Here is a 25,856-nt window from a genome sequence, read left to right as displayed (position 1 = left end):
GAAGCTAACTATACTCCCACTGGCTTTGACATATACAGATGACTCATCCTCGCTTCGCAGAAAACCAAAATCTTTGACTTTCTCATCAAAACCAAGATTCTATCTGCGAGATGCTTGTTTCAATCCATAAATGGATTTCTCAAGCTTACACACTCTATTAGGATGCTTCACATCAACAAAACCCTCTGGCTGACTCATGTAAACATCTTCAGCCAACTTCCCATTGAGGAAAGCATTTTTGACATCCATCTACCATATTTCATAATTGTGAAATGTAGCTACGGCTAACATAACCCTAATAGATTATATCTTCGCAATTGGTGAGAAGGTATCATCATAGTCAACTCCAGGAATTTGAGTAAAGCCCTTTGTAACCAATTGCGCCTTATACGTGTGTACTTTCCAATCCATGTCGGTCTTCGTCTTGAAGATCCACTTGCACCCGACCGTCTTACGACTTGGCACATTGTCAACCAAATTCCAAACTTGGTTGTCATACATGGACTGAACATCGCTGTCCATAGCCTCTTTCCATTTCGTAGACTCCGGGCCTGCCATGGCTTCCTTGTAGTTGTTAGGTTCATCCAAATTTATTAGTGTACTATCCCTAATAAACGTATCACCCTCACTTGTTATATGAAAACCTTATAACACAGGCGGAACATGTGACATCCCCAAAATCACGGCCAGAAAAGACCGGTTTTGTTTATACTTTATTTCAAAATCAGAGTTATCTTTTAATAAAAGGGTTGCGGAATTTGTCCCAAAACAATAATATGATAAAGATTTATCAAAAGCATTTCCATAGAAATGTATTTCATTAAAAGACTCGGGATGTCATGTTCGTACAGATCAAAAGTATAAACAGTACAATATAAGCCTTACTACATTATTTCATATCTACAGGCCTATATCCGTAATCCCTCGTCCAAAACATCACACCTATGCTCATGCGCCACTACCTGTAATGCATAAAACTGAGTGGGTCAGGCTTGGGAGCCTGGTGAGCACATAGGGTTTTCAACCCACAATAAATAAGTTTATTAATTTTATCAATCAACAATAACCCGATTACCCGTTCCCATTATCCTCACTTTACGTCCCTAAACACCTATCATAAGGGACCTAGCCTAAGGATCATCATCGGGACGAACACTACTGCTAAGGGGATTCCTCAGCAATAAATGTCCTAATAGGCAACCATGTGGGGGATGGAGTACACTGGTGAACACATCGTTCACAACACCTACAGGTTGCGAGCCTGCTAGTGTTCCACTGGACTGTCTAGAAGAGTCCGTGGTCGTCATCTATACTCCGCTAGATGGCTGGATCAACAACAACAACATCGAGGCCTCTCATCATTTTATCACACATTACCTATTACATCTACCCATGTTTTACCCCAACATTTTCGTAGATATAAAATACATATACAGTTTAAATCATTGAAAACATGTATAACAACGTTCATCTAACGTAGATAGCAAGTATTCAGATAATATGCACACATAGCACGTAATTTATATAAAATACTTCATATCTATGTGTAAGCTGAAAGTAACTATGCACTCACCGGAAAAGGTGGTGATTCCGAACTCAGACAGCGCTTCGCTTCTTAAAAAGAATTTTTTTTCTTCGACGAAACCTAGTATTATTACCACTAGAGTTTAGTTTATTATTCGTCGAGACTAATTAATAGCCTAGCTATTATTATTATTATTATATAAGCGTCAAAAAAATACTTATATAACCCATAATAATAGCCCAAGTATTTATTATAAGTTCCTAATAACGTTACTATAATTAAATAAAAGTTATATTAAAAATAGCGTAGGCGTAGCTCACTTACAGCGGGTTTTATAGAAAACTGGGCTTTGCTTGGAGCAGCATTCCCGAGCTGAAAAGCTCTTCTTCTCAGAGCCTTCGAGCACTCCGGGGCTTCCGCCTCGTGCTAGGGAGGTTCCCTAGGCTTTTCGGGGGATTTCGGGGCTAGAGAGAGGTTCTAGAGAGAGAGAGAGAGTAAAGAGAAGAAAGAATGGGAAAGATGTGAAGAAAATGAGGGTGGGAGAGGTGGTATTTATAGGGTGAAATGTGGCTGAACTTGGTGCCACATGTCACCATCTGGTGGCAAGCCTTGGGGAGAAAGCAATGGCCAAGATTGTGCCACATCACCCATTTTCGCACAGCACACTTCCGACTTCTAAAATCCGTAACTTTCACATACGACCTCCGTTTTTGACGTTCTTTATATCCACACGTAGGTAATAATAAGATCTACAACTTTCATTTTGACACCGTCAGCTAATTCTCGACCGATCTTAAATTTAACAGTACAAGGAGATTATACTGTTAAACGTCTGCGTAAAATTAATAACTTCTACATACGGATTCTGTTTTTGTCTGTCTTTTTACCGTTGATTTCCTATTAATGAGATCTTCAACTCTCATTTACGTTGCGTAAGCCAAAAACCGCTCGAACTAAAATTCGAGTTTCAGGCCGTGCACTGTTAAGCCGAATCTTAGAAAAATCATAACTTCTTCATACGAAGTCAGATTTGGGCGTTCTTTTTATTGATGTTCTTAGTCTAACATATTATACGACTTTTGTTTAGATTTCTAAGGCTAAAAAGTCTTCTATCGTAAATTCACTATTTACGTCTCCCGGTGTCGTGCCGGTTTTGCCGTAAAACTTCGGCGGGCCATAACTTCTTCGTTATAGCTCGGATTTCGGCATTCTTTATATGTACGGAAACCTTGAGACATATTCTACAACTTTATGTAGAGATATCGGGATTATCTCACACTTTAATTTTGACGCTCATTTTTATTCTTTATTAATTATACATTTATAATTAAATAATAAACACATAAACACACATAATTCACATAATACTCAAATATTTCATATTTATTACTTCAAAAAGAGTTACAATAGTTGACCTAGACTATTACATTGATAAAAATACTTAGCCCTGAAAACCCGGGCGTTACAATTCTCACCCCCTGAGGATGATTCCGTCCCGGAATCATGCATCAGCAAACAGATGTGGATAGCGACTCATCATGTCATCCTCTGTTTCCCAAGTGAGATTCGGCCCATTCGAATGTTTCCATCGGACTAGCACCAAGTCGACCATCTTGCGTCGTAACTTCTTAGTCTTACGGTCAATAATTGCCTCAGGCTCTTCGATCAGCCTTTTATTCTCATCCATCCTTAATTCCGAGATTGGAATTATGTCGGGAACATCTCCCATGAATTTCCTCAAATAACACACATGGAAGGTGTTATGAATACCATTGAGTTCTTCGGGCAATTCCAGCTTGTAAGCTTGGTTCCCAATCCTCTGAAGAACTTTGAATGGTCCAATAAACCTTGGACTCAACTTTCCTCGTTTCCCAAATCGTATAAGTCCCTTCCACGGTGAGACTTTAAGTAAAACGGAATCCCCAACTTCGAAGGTTATCGGTCGTCTTTTCTTGTCAGCATAGCTCTTCTGACGATCCTGAGCTGCTAACATTCTTTCCCTAATCACCTTCAATTTCTCAGCAGTCTCATTGACTATCTCGGGGCCCATAAACTGCTTCTCTCCGGCTTCAAGCCAACAAGATGGTGTACGACACTTCTGCCCATACAAGGCTTGATAAGGAGCCATCTTGATGCTCGAGTGAAAACTATTGTTGTAGGAAAATTCTACCAGAGGTAAGTGCTCGTCCCAATTCCCTTGGAATTCGAGGGTACATGCTCTCAGCATATCTTCCAACGTCTGAATCGTTCTTTCACTCTGACCATCAGTTTGCGGATGGTAAGCAGTACTCAAACACAACTTTGTACCCAATTCCTCTTGTAGACTCCTCCAAAACCTCGATGTGAAACGACTATCACGATCTGACACAATAGTAAGAGGGACACCGTGAAGTCTTACAATTTCCTTCACGTAAGAATTTGCGAGCTTATCCATAGACCACTTCTCGTTGGCTGCTATGAAGTGTGCACTCTTGGTGAAAGGATCCACGACTACCCAAATCATGTCGTGACCATTCTTCGTTCTGGGCAGTTTAGTCACAAAATCCATGGTGATGTCTTCCCATTTTCCCATGGGTACAGGTAAGGGTTCTAAACTCCCATACGGTTTTTGATGTTGTGCCTTAACCCTCGCACATGTTACGCACTCAGCCACATACTTCGCAACATTGAGCTTCATCGTCGGCCACCAGTAGTAGGGTTTTAGGTCCCTATACATTTTAGTGCTACCGGGATGAATCGAGTACATGGTCTTGTGTGCTTCTTCCATTAGAAGATCTCTTATTCCTCCCGTCTTAGGTACCCAAATTCGATCTTGGAATACCTTCAGTCCTCGACTGTTCGTACCGAACACTAACGTTTTTCCCAAATGTTCTTCCTTTCGGTCATTCTTTTCTAAGGCTTCTTCTTGAGCTTTCCTGATACTTTCCACAATCATCGAGACGACTTCAATTCTTAACGCTCTTGGCCTTTTTCTTTCAAGATTGACTTTCCGACTGAGAGCATCAGCAACAATATTTGCTTTACCTGGGTGGTAAAGTATCTCACAGTCGTAGTCCTTGAGAAGTTCTAGCCAGCGTCGTTGCCTCATGTTCAACTCCTTCTGATTAAAGAGATATTGGAGGCTCTTATGATCAGTGAAGAGCTTGCACTTCGTGCCGTAGAGGTAATGCCTCCATATCTTTAAGGCAAATACTACCGCTGCCAACTCCAGATCATGAGTGGGGTAGTTCTTTTCGTGCTCTTTCAATTGTCGAGATGCGTATGCTATCACCTTTTCTCTTTGGGTCAGAACACAACCCAACCCGACTCCAGATGCATCACTATAAACTGCGAAATCTTCGACTCCATCGGGTAGAGAAAGTATCGGTGCTTCACATAACTTCTTTTTTAGCTTCTCGAACGCCTCATCGTGTTTCTCACTCCATGTATACGTAGCTCCTTTATGGGTCAAAGCTGTTAATGGAGCAGCTATCGAAGAAAAGGCTTGGATAAATCGTCGGTAATATCCGGCTAATCCTAGAAAGCTTCGAATCTCCGTGGGACTCTTCGGACGTTCCCACTTCATTACAGCCTCGATCTTGGCGGGGTCAACCATTATTCCCTCCTTGTTAACAACATGACCCAAGAATTGGACTTCCCGTATCCAAAAGTCGCATTTGGAGAACTTTGCAAAAAGCTTCTCCTTCTTTAACACCTCCAACACTTCTCGTAGATGCTTTCCATGCTCCTCCTGGATTTTCGAGTAAATGAGAATGTCGTCGATGAACACTATCACAAATTTATCGAGGAATGGTTTACAAACCCTATTCATCAAATCCATGAATGCTGCGGGAGCATTGGTTAGTCCGAATGACATAACCAAGAACTCGTAGTGTCCATATCTTGTTCTGAATGCAGTCTTCTCAATATCCTGCTCTCTCACCTTCAACTGATGATATCCTGACCTAAGATCGATCTTTGAGAAGTAGCTCGAACCTTGCAGCTGATCGAATAGATCATCAATCCTCGACAATGGATACTTGTTCTTCACCGTTGCCTTATTCAACTCTCGGTAGTCTATGCACATCCTCATGCTTCCGTTCTTCTTCTTCACGAATAACACCGGAGCTCCCCAGGGTGATGAACTAGGTCGAATGAAACCAATGTCCAACAGCTCCTGAAGTTGCGTCATGAGCTCCTTCATCTCCGTCGGTGCTAATCGGTAAGGTGCCTTTGCTATCAGTGTTGTTCCTGGTAATAAGTCTATACGAAGTTCTACTTGCCTATCAGGTGGTAATCCGGGAAGATCATCGGGAAAGACTTCCGGATAATCGCACACAACCGGTATATTCTGCACCTCTTTCTTTTCTTTCTTAGCATCGATTACGAATGCTAAGTACGATGCACATCCCTTGGACAAACATTTCTTGTCTTTCATCAAGGAGATGATTTCAGAACTCACTCTGTATTTGTCCCCGTACACCATAAATGATTCCTTTCCGGGTGGGTTTATCCTAACTATCTTCTTTCGGCATAATATCTCGGCATCGTTGGCGCTAAGCCAATCCATACCCAAAACGATGTCGAAACCGTTTAACTCTATGGGTAATAGTTCCTCCTGGAATTCGTTTCCGTTTAGGTCAATGACGATGTTCCTAATACGATTACTAACAGGTACGAATTTGCCACTGGCAACTTCTACAATTAGGGCGTTATCAAGTTTTTCTACAGGTAATGCTAATTTCGCACTAAATTTATGCGACACAAAGGAGTAGTTGGCTCCGGAATCAAACAGTATATTTGCAGGCAAACCATTTACAAGAAAGGTACCTGAAGCGATGTCTGTTGCCTCCTTTGCAGCCTCAAGCGTCATCTGGAAGGCTCTCGCCTTCGGCTTTGGTGGTATGTTGGGTCTTCCTGCCTCCTTCTTCTTCGGGCAGTCCTTCAAAATGTGCCCTTCTTCATTACACCCATAACAGGCCTTCTGGTTAAGGGTGCATTCATTGGCATAGTGCCCAGACTTTCCGCATTTGTAACAAGTGACCCCTCCATCACACTTCCCAAAGTGCTTCTTCTTTCACTTGTCACACCACTTTGCTTCTGATCCTCCTCCTCTCGAACCAGGTTTCGAGAATCTACTCTTCTTGTTGGACTTCGAGGATCCATCGAACTTCCGTTTCTCACCGACCTCAGCCCTTTCCAGACCTCTTTCCTTTTGTTGGGTCTCCACATTCTTAGCTGCTCGAACAGCTGATTTCAGAGTGGTTGCCATCTTGACTGTTGGGCCAAAGTCAGCCGGCAGTCCGTTTGCGAATTTCTCAATTTTAGAAAGTTCGGTTGGCACTAGGTATGGAAACAACTTCATCTTTTCCGTAAATGCAGCAGCATAGTCATCGATGCTCATTCTCCCCTTCTTCAAATTTTTGGAACTCATTGTTCAGATCAATCAGGTCTATCTCTGAACAGTACTGTGCCTTTAGTTGTTCCAAGAACTCATCCCATGACATTTTCAGGGCTTTTCCTCGTGGCATCGTATCTGCCAATAGCTTCCACCAACTCAAGACTCCAGTTTTCAATTGTCTCACAGCGAAGACAGTCTTCTGCTTTTCGTTGCAGTCGCAGCTCTCAAACACCATCTCCATCTCGGAGATCCAGTCCATAATCTTAACAGGCTTTGGGCTTCCTGAGAGACTTGGTGGTTTTGCACCCAAGAAATTTTTGTACATCCGCCCATCCTTGTTGTTTCTTCCTTCTGGGCCATCCCTTTGTTCACCTTGAGTCCCTATTTGACTCACTTGACGGCTATAGTTCCCTTCCTCAGATGGCTCGGGAACTGGCTCCGTCGGTTCATCATGTATGGTAGGTTCGTCTCTATTCTCACGGAGCATCCATCTCATTTCTTCCCTTTGTTCAGCTAGCATAGCCTGAATCATGGCTTGAACTCCAGCCATGGTAACTGGCTCATGTGCAACTTCTTCAACAATAGGTATTTGCTGAACTACTGGGGGTTGGTTCCTACCTCCATTTGCGTTCACGTTTCCGCTACGGGTCCTTGCCATCATGATCTATACACCGAATAAGGTGAATTCAGATCTTTATTTAGGAGAGACGTTTTAAATCGTCCTTATCACTCCGAAATCTTTACATGCTAGTTCTAATATCGTAGTCGTACATTTAGAATCCTAAACACATAAGGTTTCCAGATCCGGTCGGCAACAGACCATAGATCCGAACAAAATAACGGCATATCATGCATAAAGCATTTAGCACATAAAAGCATTTTAGGCACAATTCCTAAAATAAGCTAGTACTCACACCTCACAATCATCGCTTAGCATTCTAAGTTTAAGTCTAGAAATCCTACAAATTCCTAGTTCGCTTAAACTAATGCTCTGATACCAACTGTGACATCCCCAAAATCACGGCCAGAAAAGACCGGTTTTGTTTATACTTTATTTCAAAATCAGAGTTATCTTTTAATAAAAGGGTTGCGGAATTTGTCCCAAAACAATAATATGATAAAGATTTATCAAAAGCATTTCCATAGAAATGTATTTCATTAAAAGACTCGGGATGTCATGTTCGTACAGATCAAAAGTATAAACAGTACAATATAAGCCTTACTACATTATTTCATATCTACAGGCCTATATCCGTAATCCCTCGTCCAAAACATCACACCTATGCTCATGCGCCACTACCTGTAATGCATAAAACTGAGTGGGTCAGGCTTGGGAGCCTAGTGAGCACATAGGGTTTTCAACCCACAATAAATAAGTTTATTAATTTCATCAATCAACAATAACCCGATTACCCGTTCCCGTTATCCTCACTTTACGTCCCTAAACACCTATCATAAGGGACCTAGCCTAAGGATCATCATCGGGACGAACACTACTGCTAAGGGGATTCCTCAGCAATAAATGTCCTAATAGGCAACCATGTGGGGGATGGAGTACACCGATGAACACATCGTTCACAACACCTACAGGTTGCGAGCCTGCTAGTGTTCCATTGGACTGTCTAGAAGAGTCCGTGGTCGTCATCTATACTCCGCTAGATGACTGGATCAACAACAACAACATCGAGGCCTCTCATCATTTTATCACACATTACCTATTACATCTACCCATGTTTTACCCCAACATTTTCGTAGATATAAAATACATATACAGTTTAAATCATTGAAAACATGTATAACAACGTTCATCTAACGTAGATAGCAAGTATTCAGATAATATGCACACATAGCACGTAATTTATATAAAATACTTTATATCTATGTGTAAGCTGAAAGTAACTATGCACTCACCGGAAAAGGTGGTGATTCCGAACTCAGACAGCGCTTCGCTTCTTAAAAAGAATTTTTTTTCTTCGACGAAACCTAGTATTATTACCACTAGAGTTTAGTTTATTATTCGTCGAGACTAATTAATAGTCTAGCTATTATTATTATTATTATATAAGCGTCAAAAAAATACTTATATAACCCATAATAATAGCCCAAGTATTTATTATAAGTTCCTAATAACGTTACTATAATTAAATAAAAGTTATATTAAAAATAGCGTAGGCGTAGCTCACTTACAGCGGGTTTTATAGAAAACTGGGCTTTGCTTGGAGCAGCGTTCCCGAGCTGAAAAGCTCTTCTTCTCAGAGCCTTCGAGCACTCCGGGGCTTCCGCCTCGTGCTAGGGAGGTTCCCTAGGCTTTTCGGGGGATTTCGGGGCTAGAGAGAGGTTCTAGAGAGAGAGAGAGAGTAAAGAGAAGAAAGAATGGGAAAGGTGTGAAGAAAATGAGGGTGGGAGAGGTGGTATTTATAGGGTGAAATGTGACTGAACTTGGTGCCACATGTCACCATCTGGTGGTAAGCCTTGGGGAGAAAGCAATGGCCAAGATTGTGCCACATCACCCATTTTCGCACAGCACACTTCCGACTTCTAAAATCCGTAACTTTCACATACGATCTCCGTTTTTGACGTTCTTTATATCCACGCATAGGTAATAATAAGATCTACAACTTTCATTTTGACACCGTCAGCTAATTCTCGACCGATCTTAAATTTAACAGTACAAGGAGATTATATACTGTTAAACGTCTGCGTAAAATTAATAACTTCTACATACGGACTCTGTTTTTGTCTGTCTTTTTACCGTTGATTTCCTATTAATGAGATCTTCAACTCTCATTTATGTTGCGTAAGCCAAAAACCGCTCGAACTAAAATTCGAGTTTCAGGCCGTGCACTGCTAAGCCGAATCTTAGAAAAATCATAACTTCTTCATACGAAGTCAGATTTGGGCGTTCTTTTTATCGATGTTCTTAGTTTAACATATTCTACGACTTTTGTTTAGATTTCTAAGGCTAAAAAGTCTTCTATCATAAATTCACTATTTACGTCTCCCGGTGTCGTGCCGGTTTTGCCGTAAAACTTCGGCGGGCCTTAACTTCTTCGTTATAGCTCGGATTTCGGCATTCTTTATATGTACGGAAACCTTGAAACATATTCTACAACTTTATGTAGAGATATCGGGATTATCTCACACTTTAATTTTGACGCTCATTTTTATTCTTTATTAATTATACATTTATAATTAAATAATAAACACATAAACACACATAATTCACATAATACTCAAATATTTCATATTTATTACTTCAAAAAGAGTTACAATAGTTGACCTAGACTATTACATTGACAAAAATGCTTAGCCCTGAAAACCCGGGCGTTACAGAACACTAACTCTAACGGAACATCTAAGAGGTAAAGACTCGTCAATTGGTTCAACAGGAGTTTCCTTCTAAGCTTGAGCTCCAATGTTTGAGGTTCCTTCATCGTTCGATACGTGAAGCTCTTCAGGATCGATTTTCCTCCCACTATCCCTTTGGCTTATGGGTTCTCACTCTCGGAAAACCCTCTCCTCGCAACAAAGACAACATTGTCGCTCGGTCTATAGAGAGATATCCAAAAGGACTTTTGTGGGTACCCGATGAAAATACACCACCCACTATGAGGTTCGAGCTCATCGTAAGTCTATCGTCTTACAAAAGCCTTGCAACCCCAAACCTTGATATGTGCCAACGAGGGAGCTTTCCTTGTCCACATCTCGTGAGGTGTTTTGGCAACCTTCTTCGTAGGGACTAAGTTAAGGATATGGGCAGCAGTCTCTAAGGCATACCCCCATAATGTGATAGGTAACGAAATCCGACTCATCATGGAACGAACCATGTCAATCAAGGTTCGATTACGCCTCCCAGCCACACGAGATGTGGAACGAACCATGTCTATCATGGAACGCACCATGTCTCGTCAGGTGTTTTGGTAACCTTCTTTGTAGGGACTAGGTTAAGGATATGGGCAGCAGTTTTTAAGGCATACCCCCATAATGAGATAGGTAACAAAATCCGACTCATCATGGAAAGAACATTGTTTATCAAGGTTTGATTATGCCTCCCAGCCACACCGTTCAACTGCGGTGTCCTAGGCGGCATCAATTGCAAAACGATTCCGCATTCCTTGAGGTAGTCATGAAATTCAAGACTAAGGTACTCTCCACCTTGATCAGATCGAAGCAACTTGATTTTCTTTCCTAGCTGATTGATGTGTGTGAAACGAACTAAGTTTTTTCCTACTTTTTACTTATGAATGAAACACACAAAGGCAGTGTACCTATCAATTGTGGTATAGTTAAATAAGTAGGGTATCAAACTCAGGGAACATAAATTAAACTAATTACTAATATTATCTAAGAACAAGTAATAGAAAGTAGGGTTTTCTCTAGTTTTACAAGACTAGAAACTTAAATATTTAGCTAAGACTTAAACTAAATAACTAAAGCTAAAGCAACAGAAATCACTAAATTCAATAATTAAGAAGACTTCTGTTTAGGTTCAAATCATTTGTTCCTATGGTTGATTTTATGGTAAATGCTTTGGACTCAGTTTAAATGGCTAACGATTAAGATGATTAGGTTCACATTCGCTATTGCTAATCCTTAAAAAACAGATCAATTCAAATAATGGCCAGTTGTCTAAATTAATGAATTTCCTAGTTTAATAATTCGGGTTAAGTAAGACTTGTAGTGGTTAATTAAATTGGTCATTCAATTAACTTCTTGATGATGGTTCATGATACAAGCTCACACATTAACTTACCTATCTTCTAGTTAACCTTGTTTCATATTTGTTATTCTTAGGCATATAACTAAGTTTTCACATAAATCATATGAGATTAGTAACTAAGAGATGCACATACCACTTAATTACTGATTTATTAACTAAAAAAATAGTTGTTATTAACACATGAGGTTCTTTAACAAGCTTAACAAAACAAAATCACCAAATTAAATTAATCCTAACCATAAAATCAATCCATATTCACAAAATCATCTACCCTAAACAGAAGATAAAGGTCATAGTTTATAATTGTAGTAAAAACAAACTCAAAAACGAATTCAATTAGTTCAAACATGACTCAATCAAAAGATTAACAAAGAATGAACTAGAAATTGCCTTAATCCTCCTCAAAATCGAACGTAGGGTTGATTCTTCACTTCCCAGAGCTTCCACCGTGTTGACTCATCGAGTCATGGTACCGACTTGTCTAGTGCCTCATTAAAAATCCGTGTACGACAAGGACTTCTATAGCTTCATGAACCTTCAATCCGACTCGCTGAGTCAGGCGTTGACTCGTCAAGTTCTTCTTATTTTCGACATTTTTCTTCTTTATTTCAACTCCCGAACTTCCGATTGCATCTCTTGCTTCCTTTTGCCCCTAACACATCTTTTGGATTGAAAATATAATTTAAACACAATTAAGTACCTTTTGTCCATAAATTGAAAATAATTAGCCAATAAATAATAAAAATCTATACTACATATATAGCTAAATATGCACATATTAAATTCCCCACACTTTACTTTTTCTTTCCCCCAAGCAATACTGAATTTTAGCACACTAATATTACACAAGACAATCCCAATCAAACCTAACCGTTATGTCAAGACCGCAACGCATGCATTTGTGTCTAAATTTTTTCCTAAGGACCCCTCTAATTCTAAATACTAACAATCCTCATAAACACTCGCCCACTTCTTTTGAACAATGTTCCTTTTATGCATCCCTTTATATCCATCCGCAAAAAACTTCTTAACCTCAAGATATTTTTGGTAAAACAATTCAAACATACATAATCTAAAAAATTACAATTTTTGATACCATTATTGAGCTCTTTTGGAATTCTTCACTCTTGATAATTCGACTTTAATCTCCTTGAATTCACAACCTTTTGGTTTTTGGTATCTTCAATTATTTTATTCTTCAGAATTTTGATTTTTTGATTTTCACTTTAATTTGTCCAAAATTCTTACAACTTTTCTTGTAATTCTTTTTTTTTTTTAACATGTAACTCACTTTTTTTTCACTCAAATCCTACATGCTTAAGCAAGGGTGCTCAACTTCAACCTTTATTGGTTAAAATATTTGTCTTTTTGGATACATTTCAAGTACACGATGCTAAACATGTTGCATCCTTCAAACTAAGCTAGGTTGTGTTTTTGTCCCATGATTTCACTATAATAAAGGAGGCCACAAATGCATTATAACGTATATAGGCTTAAATAAACATTTGGGTCTTCAAAGAATCATCAAACACAATACTAGCATGGAATCCTAATTGATTTTACCATAATTTTCTGAATTAATCCTAGAAAATTTTTTAAAATTTAACCAGTGTAACCAACCCCTACCTCACGCTTAAATTATGCAATGTCCCCATTACATGTCATGCATGATATAAAAAACAATAAATTAAAGAGGGAATTGGAACAAACTCCCCTGGGATAGTAGTCGTGAGGTTGATTTTCTGCTTTTGAGCTCCATCTTCAGTTGACTTTAGACATGGGAACAAATCATCCATGTCTTGGGTGTCAAACGTCTCGTGTGGTGCAGCTCCAAAATTCAGGACAAACTCTCGGAAAACTTCAGGAATTAATCTTAAAAAATGCAGTCAAGTGTCATGTAAAATATCATCAAATCAGTAGCTTTAAAGGTGGAATGAAACGCAACTCGTCGAGTTGTGTCGCGAAAATGGCAGAATTTATGAAATTGCCTATGACTCGTCGAGTTCAGGATGTGCACTCTACGAGTTCCACACTATGTGATAAAAATGTGTATTATGCTTCAAATCCAGTTTGGTATGCTGAAGTAGCATTAAAAAGACACTTATGTTCTTCTCTTCTTCAGTATTCACGCACTCTTTAACCCTCTCTTGAACCGGACTCGATACTTGGACTCAAAACTTCACTCTCTCTCGGCTAGACTTGACTCTTTCCCTTTTTCTTTCACTCTCTAGACCCTTTGCATGCATACCCTAATTCAAATTCTGAGAAGAACCAACAACAAACATAAAATAAAACAAACCAAATCCTATTTAGAAGTTCAAACAAAACAAATAAAAACAAGCAAACAACACAACCAAACAAATAAAAAGGATAGAACTTCAATCTTCATCTTCTTCCTCTTCATCATCTTATCTTGCTCCACTCCCACCGGTTTCACTCCTTCGTGCATTTATCTGTTCTTCCCAAGTAGGTACATAAGGAAATTCTCCCCCATCTATGTAACATCCCGAAAATACGAGCCAAAAATTTCATTTTTTAAATACACATACTTAGCAAAACATTAGAATAAAACATTCACCGATCGTATCATTTCATAAAAGATGTGCGTGTCTGGAAACCAGTTTATAAAAATAGAATAAAATCAGAGTACAAATCCCCAAGAGGATCTCATAGTGCGGAATACAAAGCGTGTGTGTGATGTGCTGCTACTGCGCCAACTCCTTCCCCTTCGAAGAAGAGGTACCTAAAACCAAAAATGAAAACTGTAAGCACGAAGCTTAGTGAGTTCCCCCATCATACCACATACCATACAATCACATATCATACATATTGCCAGGCATTTCTGGGGTGCCCGACCTACCCGCTACGGCCATTCTGGGGTGCCGACCTACCCGTATCAAGCCATTCTGAGGTGCTGACTACCCATGTCAAGCCATTTTGGGGTGCTGAATACCCTTCGATCCTAACGACTGAACCTTGGGGACTATTTCACCCCCTACTGCTACTATCACATATATCATAACATAACATATTATCAGACATATATGGGGTGCCTGGACTACCCTTCGGTCCTATCAACCGAACTCGGGGACTGGTCCCCTCCTACTACCTCTATCGCATATAACATAACAAGCCAGCATGCAACATATAACCACATACTGTCAGACGTGTCTGGGGTGTCTGAATACCCTTCGGTCCTAACAAACGAACCTTACTACTATCACGTACAACATATCATGCTAGCATATAACATATTAGGTAGTAGCAAACCTAGATGATATCACAAAGACAATCATCTATCATACGTCTCCTACTGGTGGGCCACCATTATGGCCTTAGACCCACCGCTACTGGAAGGTAACTCACCTCGAAAGTAGCTACTGAAGTCTGCTTGCTGAGCGTCTAACTGCTGGGTCGCAAATCCTCCGGCTATAAACCATAAACATAGGTTAGACACCCATAAATACCCTTAGGTCAAAAGACTGACCCTCCCTTGGCCCAAGGTCAACTCCTTGGTCAAAGTCAATGTCCATTTGACTGGACTCGCTGAGTCCTTTTCCTACTAACCCGGTCCTACTCAACCAATCCTTCTTCCCACTCACTGAATCACCCTTAACTCATGACTTGGGACGATTGAACCGACTCGTGACCCGACTCGCCGAGTTTGAAGAAGAACTCGCCGAGTTCCATGAAATCTTCATAGGACTCGCCGAGTTGTTCATCCAACTCGCCGAGTCTAAGGCCATCTTCATGGAACTCGCCGAGTTCCTCCTTGGGACTCACCAAGTCCCTATGACCCATTTCCCATATAGGCCAAATCTGAGACATGCAACGCTTCAAAACCATAGATCCATGTTCCTTGAGCATGCTTATCATGTAAAGTTGCAAACTTTACGTGCATGCATGGCCCTATAAGCTCAAAAGGTCAAAACCAAACTCTTCAAGAGGTCATAGACTCAATGGGGACCTCAATCACTTCAACCACATGAACTTTATGCTACTAATTCATCCAATAAGTCCAGATCATAAGTCCTTTCGGATCATTAAGCACCAAACATAGAGTTTGGTGTTTTAGGGCTTGAAAACCACCCATTTGGGACAAAAATGGTAACTAATGATCTAAAGATCAAGGTAGAGACTTTTCTACCTGAATGGAAGCTTCTCCCTAAGTAGAGTTCGGATCTACTCCTCTCCTTGCACTTCTTCAACCACCTTTTTCTTCTTCTAAGCTCCAACCTCCTTCACAAGACCAAAAACACTCTTAAGAACAATATGGGGGCTAGGGTCGCACTCTAATGTTCTCTGGAAGTGTTAGGGACAAAGGAGGCCAAGATAGAGTGTTTAAATAGGGTACAAACACCCGGATTAAGGTTTTTGCCCAACCAGGGGCTACTCCCCGAGTCCGGGGACCGACTCGCCGAGTCCAGAGTCCAACCCCTGTACCTTGTCCCACTCATACTCGGCGAGTTGGCCCATCAACTCGCCGAGTCCAAGGCAAAATATATTATCTTAAGAAAATAAATAGCATGGAGTACGTACCGGAAACTAGGTGCTACAATCTACATGTTGGATGTTGAAGTGATTAAACATTTAGATAAATGACCGGTTGGTGAAATTTAAGCTCCTTCCCAAATCATCTTGGTATCTCATTCCCTACACATTAAACCATTCCTCGGGTATCTCATCTTCAATCAGAATCACCGGTGGGTCTTCACGTGCTCGGTGATGTCTCGGCCTTACCCTCCTTCTCGACTCCTCGGGTCCTATCACCGCATCATCATGAGGAACGGAATAGTGGACCCATCCACAATCTTCAATAATTCTTGCTCTTCTAAAAAGAATGATATTAAAAGGAAGGGTCGGGACCATTTTCATCAAGTTCCATGCTCCTCTCTCCATTAACCCATATGATTTTGCTAGGTGGGTCACAAACATCCCGCCAATGATCTTTAAATTTTTTCGATCCTTGACCGCTCCCTCAGCTAAATAAGATGTTATGCAGTGCGGAAGATTACAGAAAGTGTTTGGAGTAATAATACTCCATAAATAAAAAACATCAAGGTTGGGAACCTTATCGTCATCTTTTCACATGTTGATTGTATTAGCAATGAGGCAGTGAATCAATCGATGGGTCGGTGATCTAATACTCCCCTCTTGAGCGGACTTGGGGATATAAACCTTGTTGGCAATAGTGTTCCACCAAGTGGAACCCACAACAGCCTCCGAGAATTCCTTGTGACTATGCTCCAGAAAGTTGCCAAAACCTTCGGTGCTGACCAATTATTGGTCATATATACCCCACTGCAAGCAAGTTCCACCATACTACATTGGCGGAATTCATCACCAAGGCAAAAGGTAATGATTCCCGGGTTGTAATAATCGTTTCTTTCGCGAAAGTTTATGGTTGAGAAAAACTCCCAACACAACTCCTTGAACACCGGTTCTTACATACGGAATAGTCGGCTCCATCCATCACAAGTGATGGATACCCCTTTATGCATAAATGCTTTGACAAGAAATGGGGCCAACTCCTCCTCATATCAGACTCTCCCCAGCCATTCCCAACTTATTGCATTTGGTACATAAATTTCTTTCTTTTTAACTTCAACCAACTTCTTCTTCCATCGTTTCATCGTGGATTTTGAATCAGTTCTTGGAAAGTTTAACCAAGGATGATCCCCGTGGTTACCTCTAGAGCTCTGTCCACCTCTTGAAAACATTTTCTGCAAAATGACACAATCCATACAAACACAGAAAACATAGAACATTAAAAAAAATGAGGTCTGACTCGGCGAGTCCACGAATAGACTCGGCGAGTCATATTAACTACTTGAGTCGCATGTCTGATTTCTACCAACTCATCCAACAAAACTCAAAATTGTTTCCAGGGGTTTGTCTAGGAATGCATATTAAGTATTGATTCACAATAAATTTCACGTATAACATTCTATTTAGACAAAATTTTGAAACCCTGGAACCTTAATCAAGTAAAAACCGAGTTTGCAACAAAATGGGACCATTATTCTGCAAAAATTAGAGCTTTAACAAGATTATAAACAACAAACGTTACCTTGTGGGGAGGAAGTAGAAGAAATCAAAGAAAAATGAAGATGGCCGCTTGAGAGAATCTTGGCACGTCGAGTGGGTGTCGGCTCGTTTGAATGAATGTGTTTTCTCAATTAGGGTAAATAAACCTAATTTTACAGAAACGTAAAATTTATTCTTTTTCCAGTAAATTTAATTGTCTCGTTGAGTTAGCATACGAACTTACCGAGTCAGGTCGTGATTAAAACTTCCCTGATTCGTGTGGACTCGCCGAGTTATGGATGAACTCGTCGAGTCAATAAAAATCATTATTTCTAAAAAATTTACCATACCCCACACTCAGACGTTGTTTGTCCTCAAGCAATCATTTATAGATGAAAATGAAGATTTGGATAGAAAAAAATCCCAAGAAAACCACACAAAACAAAAACGAAAACGAAAAGAAAAGAAAACTCTATTGACGGGTTGCCTCCCGTTAAGCGCTTCTTTTTTTAGGAGTCTTTAGTTGGACTCGATCCCACTTTACATTGCTGCTGCTTCGTCCATTAGGATCTCCTTTTTCAGTTTTTGTACTTTGTATTTTGTCTTGTAGAGATAAGATTCTTCTCTTATATGCCCTCTTCAGTTCTTCCGTTCTCTTTCTTGCAACAATTTCTTCAGCTTTACGCTTTATCCCTTTACTATGCCTCTTCTTTTTCACTTCTTCCTTTTCATGCCCCATCATTTCCCTTCCTTCTTTATCTTCCTCGATTGCCTTTTCTGTCATTAACTCATCATCACTTGAAGGCACAAATTCTTCCTCACTTTCATCACATATTAAATAATCTGGTGTTTTGAAAGTGAAAACTTCAAACGTAGTATAGACAAGGGCACGAGGCTTGGTTCTTTTGCTTTTGGTTGACATCGCTATATGTGATTCAATGAAAGAGTTATGGTTATCATTATTCCAAGTTTTAGTATCCCGTTTATCTTCTAAACTTTCTTTATTCTCTTCTTGAGCAGCCTCATCATTTAGCACAATTGTTTCAAGACAAGCCAAATGTGAATTCTCAAAGTTGATGAAAACTTTAACAACTTTGCTTTCCTCAAGAAGATTCTCCACATAATCAGGCAAAACGTGCACATCTGGTTCATAAAGGGTACTAATGGTTTGCAGACTAAAAACTTCAACAAATCGGGATTTTACATATGTACTCGTTGAGTTAGAATGTACGACTTGGCAAGTCAGTGAACTTCTAATACTTCTAAGGCTTTTTTGATAATCAGCTTCCAAGATCAACCTCTTTAGCTCCTCCAGATCTCCTTTGGCATCAGAATTTTCTTCCAAAGATAACAAGAATTGACTTGGATTGATTTCATGCAAGCACACAAGCTCTTTTTCTAACAATTCATCCACCAAATCTATTGAGGAAACTTTATCTTCTCTTGACTCTATGTGCTTATCCTTTTCCTCATTTTTAAAAATCAACAAATCACCCCCACCCTTAATGTTAGCATAGATTCATGCATATCTACCAATGCACAAGCGGTATTCAAGAACAGTCGCCCAAGAATGATTGGTACTTTAAGGTCCTCCTCCATGTCTAATATTATGAAGTCAACAGGAAATACTAGTTTATCAACTTTGATAAGAAGATCTTAAAACACTCCCATTGGATGTATTATCGTTTTTTCAGCCAAATGGATTTTCATATGAATAGGCTTTGGGACCGGAAGGTTTAAGTTTTGGAAGAAGGAATATGACATAATATTAATACTTGCCCCTGAATCAGTCAATGCTCGTGTGGTCATTATGTTCCCAAATTAACAAGGTACGGTGATGCTTCCCGGATCACCCCTCTTTTCTGGTAGTTCATTCAACACTATTTCAGCAACTTCTTCCATATTTCTTCTAGTTGTAAAGAGGTTTTTAAGCAAACTTGCATATTTTGGTGTTTGAATTATCATTTCAACAAATGGAATATTCACTTGGAGTGCCCTTATATGCTCCATAAACCTCCTATATTCTTGAATATGCTCATTAGGTACGGCTCGGCTCAGAAATGGCAAAGGGGGCCGGTAAGGTTTCAAAAGAAAGCTGCTTGTGTCATCAGGTCTTGGACTCGTCAAGTCCTTGTTGGCGACTCGGTGAGTCGAGTCGGGTTTACTCGATTCCCAACTATTTACCTCTTCTGTTTGCACCATGTTTATATTCTTCTAGACAGGGGTCAGAGGAGTGAAAATTGTTTCAGAATCTGTTGTTATTACCTTCACATGCGCCATTCTAGGATTCTGTTCGGTATTGCTAGAAAGTTCACTGGTTGCTCTTTGGTTGATTTGTTGTGGAAGCTGGCCTAACTGTTTTTCAATGTTATGAATAGATGCTTGCTGATTCCTGAGCATATTTTGTTGATCTTTCATCACAGCTTGATGCTCTCTAAGCATAATTCGCTGCTCTTTCACTTCAGCATCAGTATCATTGTGCCTTTTCTCGGACGCGACTACAAATCTTGAGAACATATCTTCCAAATCAGATTTCTTCTCCATCACCGGTTCCTCATTTTGATAAAAGCCCCTTTCTTTTTTTCTTATACTTCTCCTCCATTACCTTTTTGTACTCATCATAAGGTAGTCATTCTTTCTTGGGTTTCTGTCAATTGTCATCATACCTATCACTACTTGAATAGCACACTTGCACCTTCTGGTCCGCGTTCTCGTCAAGATCACAATCTTTAGTGAGTTGAGGTCCTCTACAGTTTTCACAACCCACCCTAATGGCATGGATGGATTGGTCAATCTTAGTCATTCTTCGATCCAAATTCTCTAACTTAGCCATCATTACTGCCATGCTATCATTAATTGAGTTCACCACCCCTCGACTTAGTTCATTCCTTGGGTTATGATATTTTCTAGAGTGTTTAGAGAATTCTTCAATTAGCTCTTTTATCACCGGGGGTGCTTTCTTTGTGAGAGGCCCTTACGAATCAAGGAGCTGCCTAGTTGTTAAATTTACTCCATCATAGAAAATGGAGACTTCTTGTTGACTATTCAAATCATGATGTGGGAAGTTCCTTAGTAGGCCCTTGTATCTCTCTCATGCCTCATAAAGTGACTCTCCAGCTTGTTGCTCAAAATTGGCTATGGCTTATTCAACTTGGCTATTTTTGAGGGAGGGAAAATTTGGTCTATAAATTCAGTTTTCATTTTGGCCCAAGTAGTGATGGATCCGGAAGGGGGTGATTTCACCCAATCTTTCACAGCTCCCTTGAATGTGACCGGTAACATCCGAAGTTAAATTGTGTCGCGAGGTACATTAGGAATATTGAAGTAGTCGGCTATATCGTTGACCTCTTCTAGATGCTTGTATGCGTCTTCGTGATCCTTCCCGTAGAATGGGATCTCCTTAAGTTGAGCAAGTATGTGGCCTTTAAGTTCAAAGGTGGCAGTCGCAGGAATTGCGGGTTGCACAAGTCCTGGGTCGGTATCATCACGTATCCTTTTCTTCCATTCTCCCATGGGAACTTCATCGATGTTAGCCATGGTGTTGTCGAGTTCTCCTTCTAGGTCGCTTCCTTCTTCGTATTCGGATTCGTGCTCGTACTCAAATTCGGTTTCTTTGTAGAGTGTATCGTCTCCAAGATTTCCACAGTTGCTTCCTTTGCTTTTTTGACTGCTAGAATCACCTGCTTTCTTGTTTTTCTTCCTCCCAAAGACTGATTTAAGGTCCTTGAAGGGTGACTTCTTTGGTGGGTTATTGTCTTCAAGTACTTTATACTTGTTTTTCCTGAGAGTGGATTCCGGGTCTTCAAATGGAGGAACCAAAGGTGTGTTGGATCCTCGGGTCATGTAATACCTGCAACCAAAGCAAGAAACACGCATAAAAAGAAAAAAAATAAAAAAACAAAACTGGAAATCAGCTATGGACTAGACGAGTAGCTTCGACTGCACTCAGCAAGTTCAAGGCTAAAACAGGAAAAAAAATTAACTGAAATTCTAAAAACAGATATATTAAAACTTAACCTAATAACTGAATTACTTAAGAAATAACTTTGTGCAAGATAAATCTCACACAAAGGATCGATAAAACTAGAAATTAGTGATAATTTTTGAACTGTTCCCCGGTAACGGCAAAAAACTTGATGTGTGTGAAACGAACTAAGGTTTGTCCTACTTTTTAATTATGAATTAGACACACAAAGGCAGTGGACCTATCAATTGTGGGGTAGTTAAATAAGTAGGGTATCGAACTTAGGGACGAAAATTAAACTAATTACTAATATTATCTAAGAACAAGTAATAGAAAGTAAAGTTTTCTCTAGTTTTACAAGACTAGACACTTAAATATTTAGCTAAGACTTAAACTAAATAACTAAAGCTAAAGCAACAAAAATCATTAAATTCAATAATTAAGGAGACTTCTGTTTAGGTTCAAATCATTTGTTCCTATGGTTGATTTTATGGTAAATGCTTTGGATTAAGTTTAATTGGCTACCATTTAAGATGATTAGGTTCACGTTCGCTTTTCCTAATCCTTCGAAAACAGATCAATTCAAACAATGGCCAGTTGTCTAAATTAATGAATTTCCTAGTTTAATAATTCAGGTTTAGTAAGACTTGTAGTGGTTAATTAAATTGGTCGTTCAATTAACTTCTTGATGATGGTTCATGATACAAGCTCACACATTAACTTACCTATCTTATAGTTAACCCTAGTTTCATATTCGTTATTCCTAGGCATATAACTAAGTTTTCACATAAATCATATGATATTAGTAACTAAGAGATGCTCATACCACTTAATTACTGATTTATTAACTAAAAAATAGTTGTTATTAACACATGAGGTTCTTTAACAAGCTTAACAAAACAAAATCACCAAATTAAATTAATCCTAACCATAAAATCAATCCATATTCACAAAATCATCTACCCTAAACAGAAGATAAAGGTCATAGTTTATAATTGTAGTAAAAACAAACTCAAAAACGAATTCAATTAGTTCAAACATGACTCAATCAAAAGATTAACAAAGAATGAACTAGAAATTGCCTTAATCCTCCTCAAAATCGAACGTAGGGTTGATTCTTCACTTCCCAAAGCTTCCACCGTATTCTCAATCACAGCTTAGCCTCCTAGGGTTCTCAAGAAGTCTTTGGTATCGGTCTTAAAGTCCGTATTTATAGTTTTCTGGAAACAGAGTTGACTCGTCGAGTCATGGTACCGACTCGCCGAGTCCCTCATCAAGAATCCGTGTACGACAAGGACTTCTATAGTTTCGCGAACCTTCGATCCGCCTCACCGAGTCAGGCGTTGACTCGTCGAGTTCTTCTTTTTTCGACATTTTTCTTCTTTATTTCAACTCCCGAACTTCCGATTGCATCTCCTGCTTCCTTTTGCTCCCGAGCAAATCTTTTGGACTAAAAATATAATTTAAACACAATTAAGTACCTTTTATCCATAAATTGCAAATAAATAGCTAATAAATAATAAAAATCTATACTAAATATATAGCTAAATATGCACATATCACTGATTCTCTACTTATTGCTTAAACTCTTTGAACTTTTCACTGGTTTCTGACTTATGCTTGATTAAGTAGATATATCCATATCTGCTATAATCATTGGTGAAAGTCACACAGAATCGGCTTGCATTCCCTGTGTTGGATCTAAAGGGCCCACATACATCGGTGTGTATGAGATTCAATAAACCCTCACCCCTTTCACATGTACCAGTGAAGGGTGACTTGGTTATCTTTCCAAGTAAACAAGACTCGTACATGTCATTATCTCTAAGGTCGAATGACTCCAACACTCCATCCTTTTGGAGTTGGGCTATGCGTTTCTTGTTGACATGTTCAAGGCGACAATGTCACATGCATGCTTTGTCCAAACTATTGGAAGATTCGATATGCAACAAATCATTTCCTAAGTTTTCTAAACCATCAGAGTTTCATATATTCCATTACAAGGCAATGCTTCAAAATATAAAACACTATTAATAAAAGCATTAATACAACATCTTTCATTATGAAACGAAAATCTAAATCCCTGTTTATATAAACCATGAAAAAGAAATGATGTTTCTTTCCATTTCTGGCGAATAGCAACAATTATTCAACTCTAGTCCTAACCATAGTTGTAGAAATCGGGATTAATCGGCTATTAATCGTGGATTAATCGTTTGGCGTTCTCCAATCATCGAGAATAAGGGCATTAATCGGAAATTTAGGATTAATCGGGTTTGGCGGGATTAATCGGCCTTGGTGGGATTAATCGGTCAACAAAAGTAAAAAAATGGTCGAAAAAAGTCGAAAAAAAGGTCAAAATATTTTAAAAGAATTTTTAAAAAATTCAAAAAATCAACTTTCTTTTTTTACTCCAAAATTTTCAAATTTTCAAATTTTCAAATATTATACCAAAATGTTTATATTTTCGTATTTCCAAATTTCCAAATTACAATTTTTCTTATTTTCTAATTTTGAAGTACTTGTTTTTTCTTTAAATATATTAATATTTAATTAGTTTTTAGATTTTATTAATAATCTATGGTCCCCGATTAATCCCCGCCAAGACCGATTAATCCCTTAACACCAGTCGATCGTCGAGCTACTGTCAAATGATTTTTACAACCTTGGTCCTAACCCACTACTAAGCACTAAAGTGTAAACTCCAATCTTGGTGACAGGCGACGATCTTTTGTTCCCCATGATCAAGTTTATCTTTCCATGCTCCACATCTCTATTTCTTATTAGGACCTACAAATCAAAACAAATGTGAAGACCGCATCCTGTATCAAAAACCCAAGAAATAGCATGCAATGAGTTATTAGATTGAATAGTATGAATGCCTGCGAAGGACGGCTTCATCTTCCCATCCTTGATATCTTGCAGATATTTCGGGCATCTTTGTTTCCAATGCCCCTTCTCATGGCAGTAGTAGCACTCTGCATCCTTCGGGTTGGAGGAGGTTGCAACGGAACCAACCTTGGTTCCACTAGAAGAGGTACCATCATGGGACTTTCCTTTATGGTGGATCTTTGAAGGAGCCTTCCTCTTCGTACCCTTCCCCTGCCCAACAGCCAAGACGGGGGCAACAGTAGCGGGAGTTGATGTAACATATTTTTCCTTGAGGTTTCTCTCAGCAGTCCTTAACAATCCTTGAAGCTTGCTCAAGCTAACCTTCTCCTTGTTCATGTGGTAGGTCATGCGGAACTAGTTGAAACAAGGCGACAAAGAGTGTATAATGATACAAATCGCCAGCTCTTCATCGAAGTTAACATTTAACATCAGAAGTTAGTCGACATATCTCTGTATTCTCTGCAAATGAGTAGTGATAGACTCTTCGTCCCTCATCTTGTTCATGATCATCGAAGTGATGATCTCGTACCTCTCCTACCTGGCACTTTGGTGGTACTTGTCTAGTAAATCCTGGTGCATTTCATAAGGATAGTAGTCCTCATATGACTTTTGGAGTTCTACAGTCATAGTCACGAGCTTGATGCAATTGACTTTCGTAGCATCTCGCTCGTGGGCCTCAAAAGCAGTGATCTCCTCAGGAGTAGCAATGTTGACATTTACCTCCTTCAGCTCCTTGTCGAGGACATACTCCTTATCATCGTAGCGGGTAACCATTCGAATATTGTGGATCCAATCATTGAAATTGGTCCCATCGAAAATCACCCTGCCACACAAATTCATGATTGAGAACGAGCCAGAAGAGGTTGAGCCTGAAGCGTTGTTGTTTTTGAGTTAGACATCTGAAAAGGAAAAGAGACAAAGTTTGATTAAATAAGAATCCCCAATTAAACACCCAAATGAAAAATTAGGGCTAGGATCCAACAACATTATTTGAAATTTAAAAGAAGGATGTCGTAATCTAAACAACAAATAATTTGAAGGTAAGTGAATGACGATTCACTAATTTCCACCATCAAAAACAAAAAGATTAAGTTTTAAATGTATTGAAAACTCACAGATCTTTTGAGATTCATTGAACTTTACAATTGCATGTTTACATCTCGATATGCCCTTCAAGTTTGTGACTAGGATACCGAGGATCACGGACAAGGTATGAATAACCATGCAAATGTACTTGGTGTCCCCAATGTGACAGTCACCTAATCAATGTGCCGGTTAGCCACACACGCTCTATTGATCTATAACAAACACCAAGTCACCCTTTGCCACCTTTGCTAGACCCAAATTA

At 39.4% G+C, this 25,856-nt stretch overlaps 1 protein-coding gene and 1 non-coding gene across 2 annotated transcripts in view; one reads left to right on the top strand and one right to left on the bottom strand.

Annotated features, from left to right (window-relative positions):
• Positions 1-20,196, bottom strand: part of LOC145017002 (endo-1,4-beta-xylanase 5-like) — a 29,799-nt gene extending 9,603 nt beyond the window's left edge. The window contains exons 1-3 of the mRNA XM_078975122.1: positions 19,918-20,196; positions 18,197-19,153; positions 17,208-17,348 (exon numbers count right to left, since the gene is read on the bottom strand). Coding sequence (XP_078831248.1) covers positions 17,208-17,348; positions 18,197-19,153; positions 19,918-20,196 — 1,377 coding nt within the window. The remainder of the gene's footprint in view (positions 1-17,207; positions 17,349-18,196; positions 19,154-19,917) is intronic.
• Positions 20,197-20,699: 503 nt separating this feature from the next.
• Positions 20,700-20,805, top strand: LOC145018878 (small nucleolar RNA R71). The gene has a single exon (XR_013667239.1). It is a non-coding gene; the product is annotated as a small nucleolar RNA R71 (small nucleolar RNA).
• The last annotated feature ends 5,051 nt before the right edge of the window (positions 20,806-25,856 follow it).

The sequence above is a fragment of the Lactuca saligna genome, chromosome 9 (genome assembly GCF_052625555.1).
Source record: "Lactuca saligna cultivar CGN05327 chromosome 9, ASM5262555v1, whole genome shotgun sequence".
Classification (NCBI taxonomy): domain Eukaryota; kingdom Viridiplantae; phylum Streptophyta; class Magnoliopsida; order Asterales; family Asteraceae; genus Lactuca; species Lactuca saligna.
The sequence above is the reverse complement of the archived record's forward strand: the minus strand, read 5'-3'. Positions and strand labels throughout refer to the sequence as shown.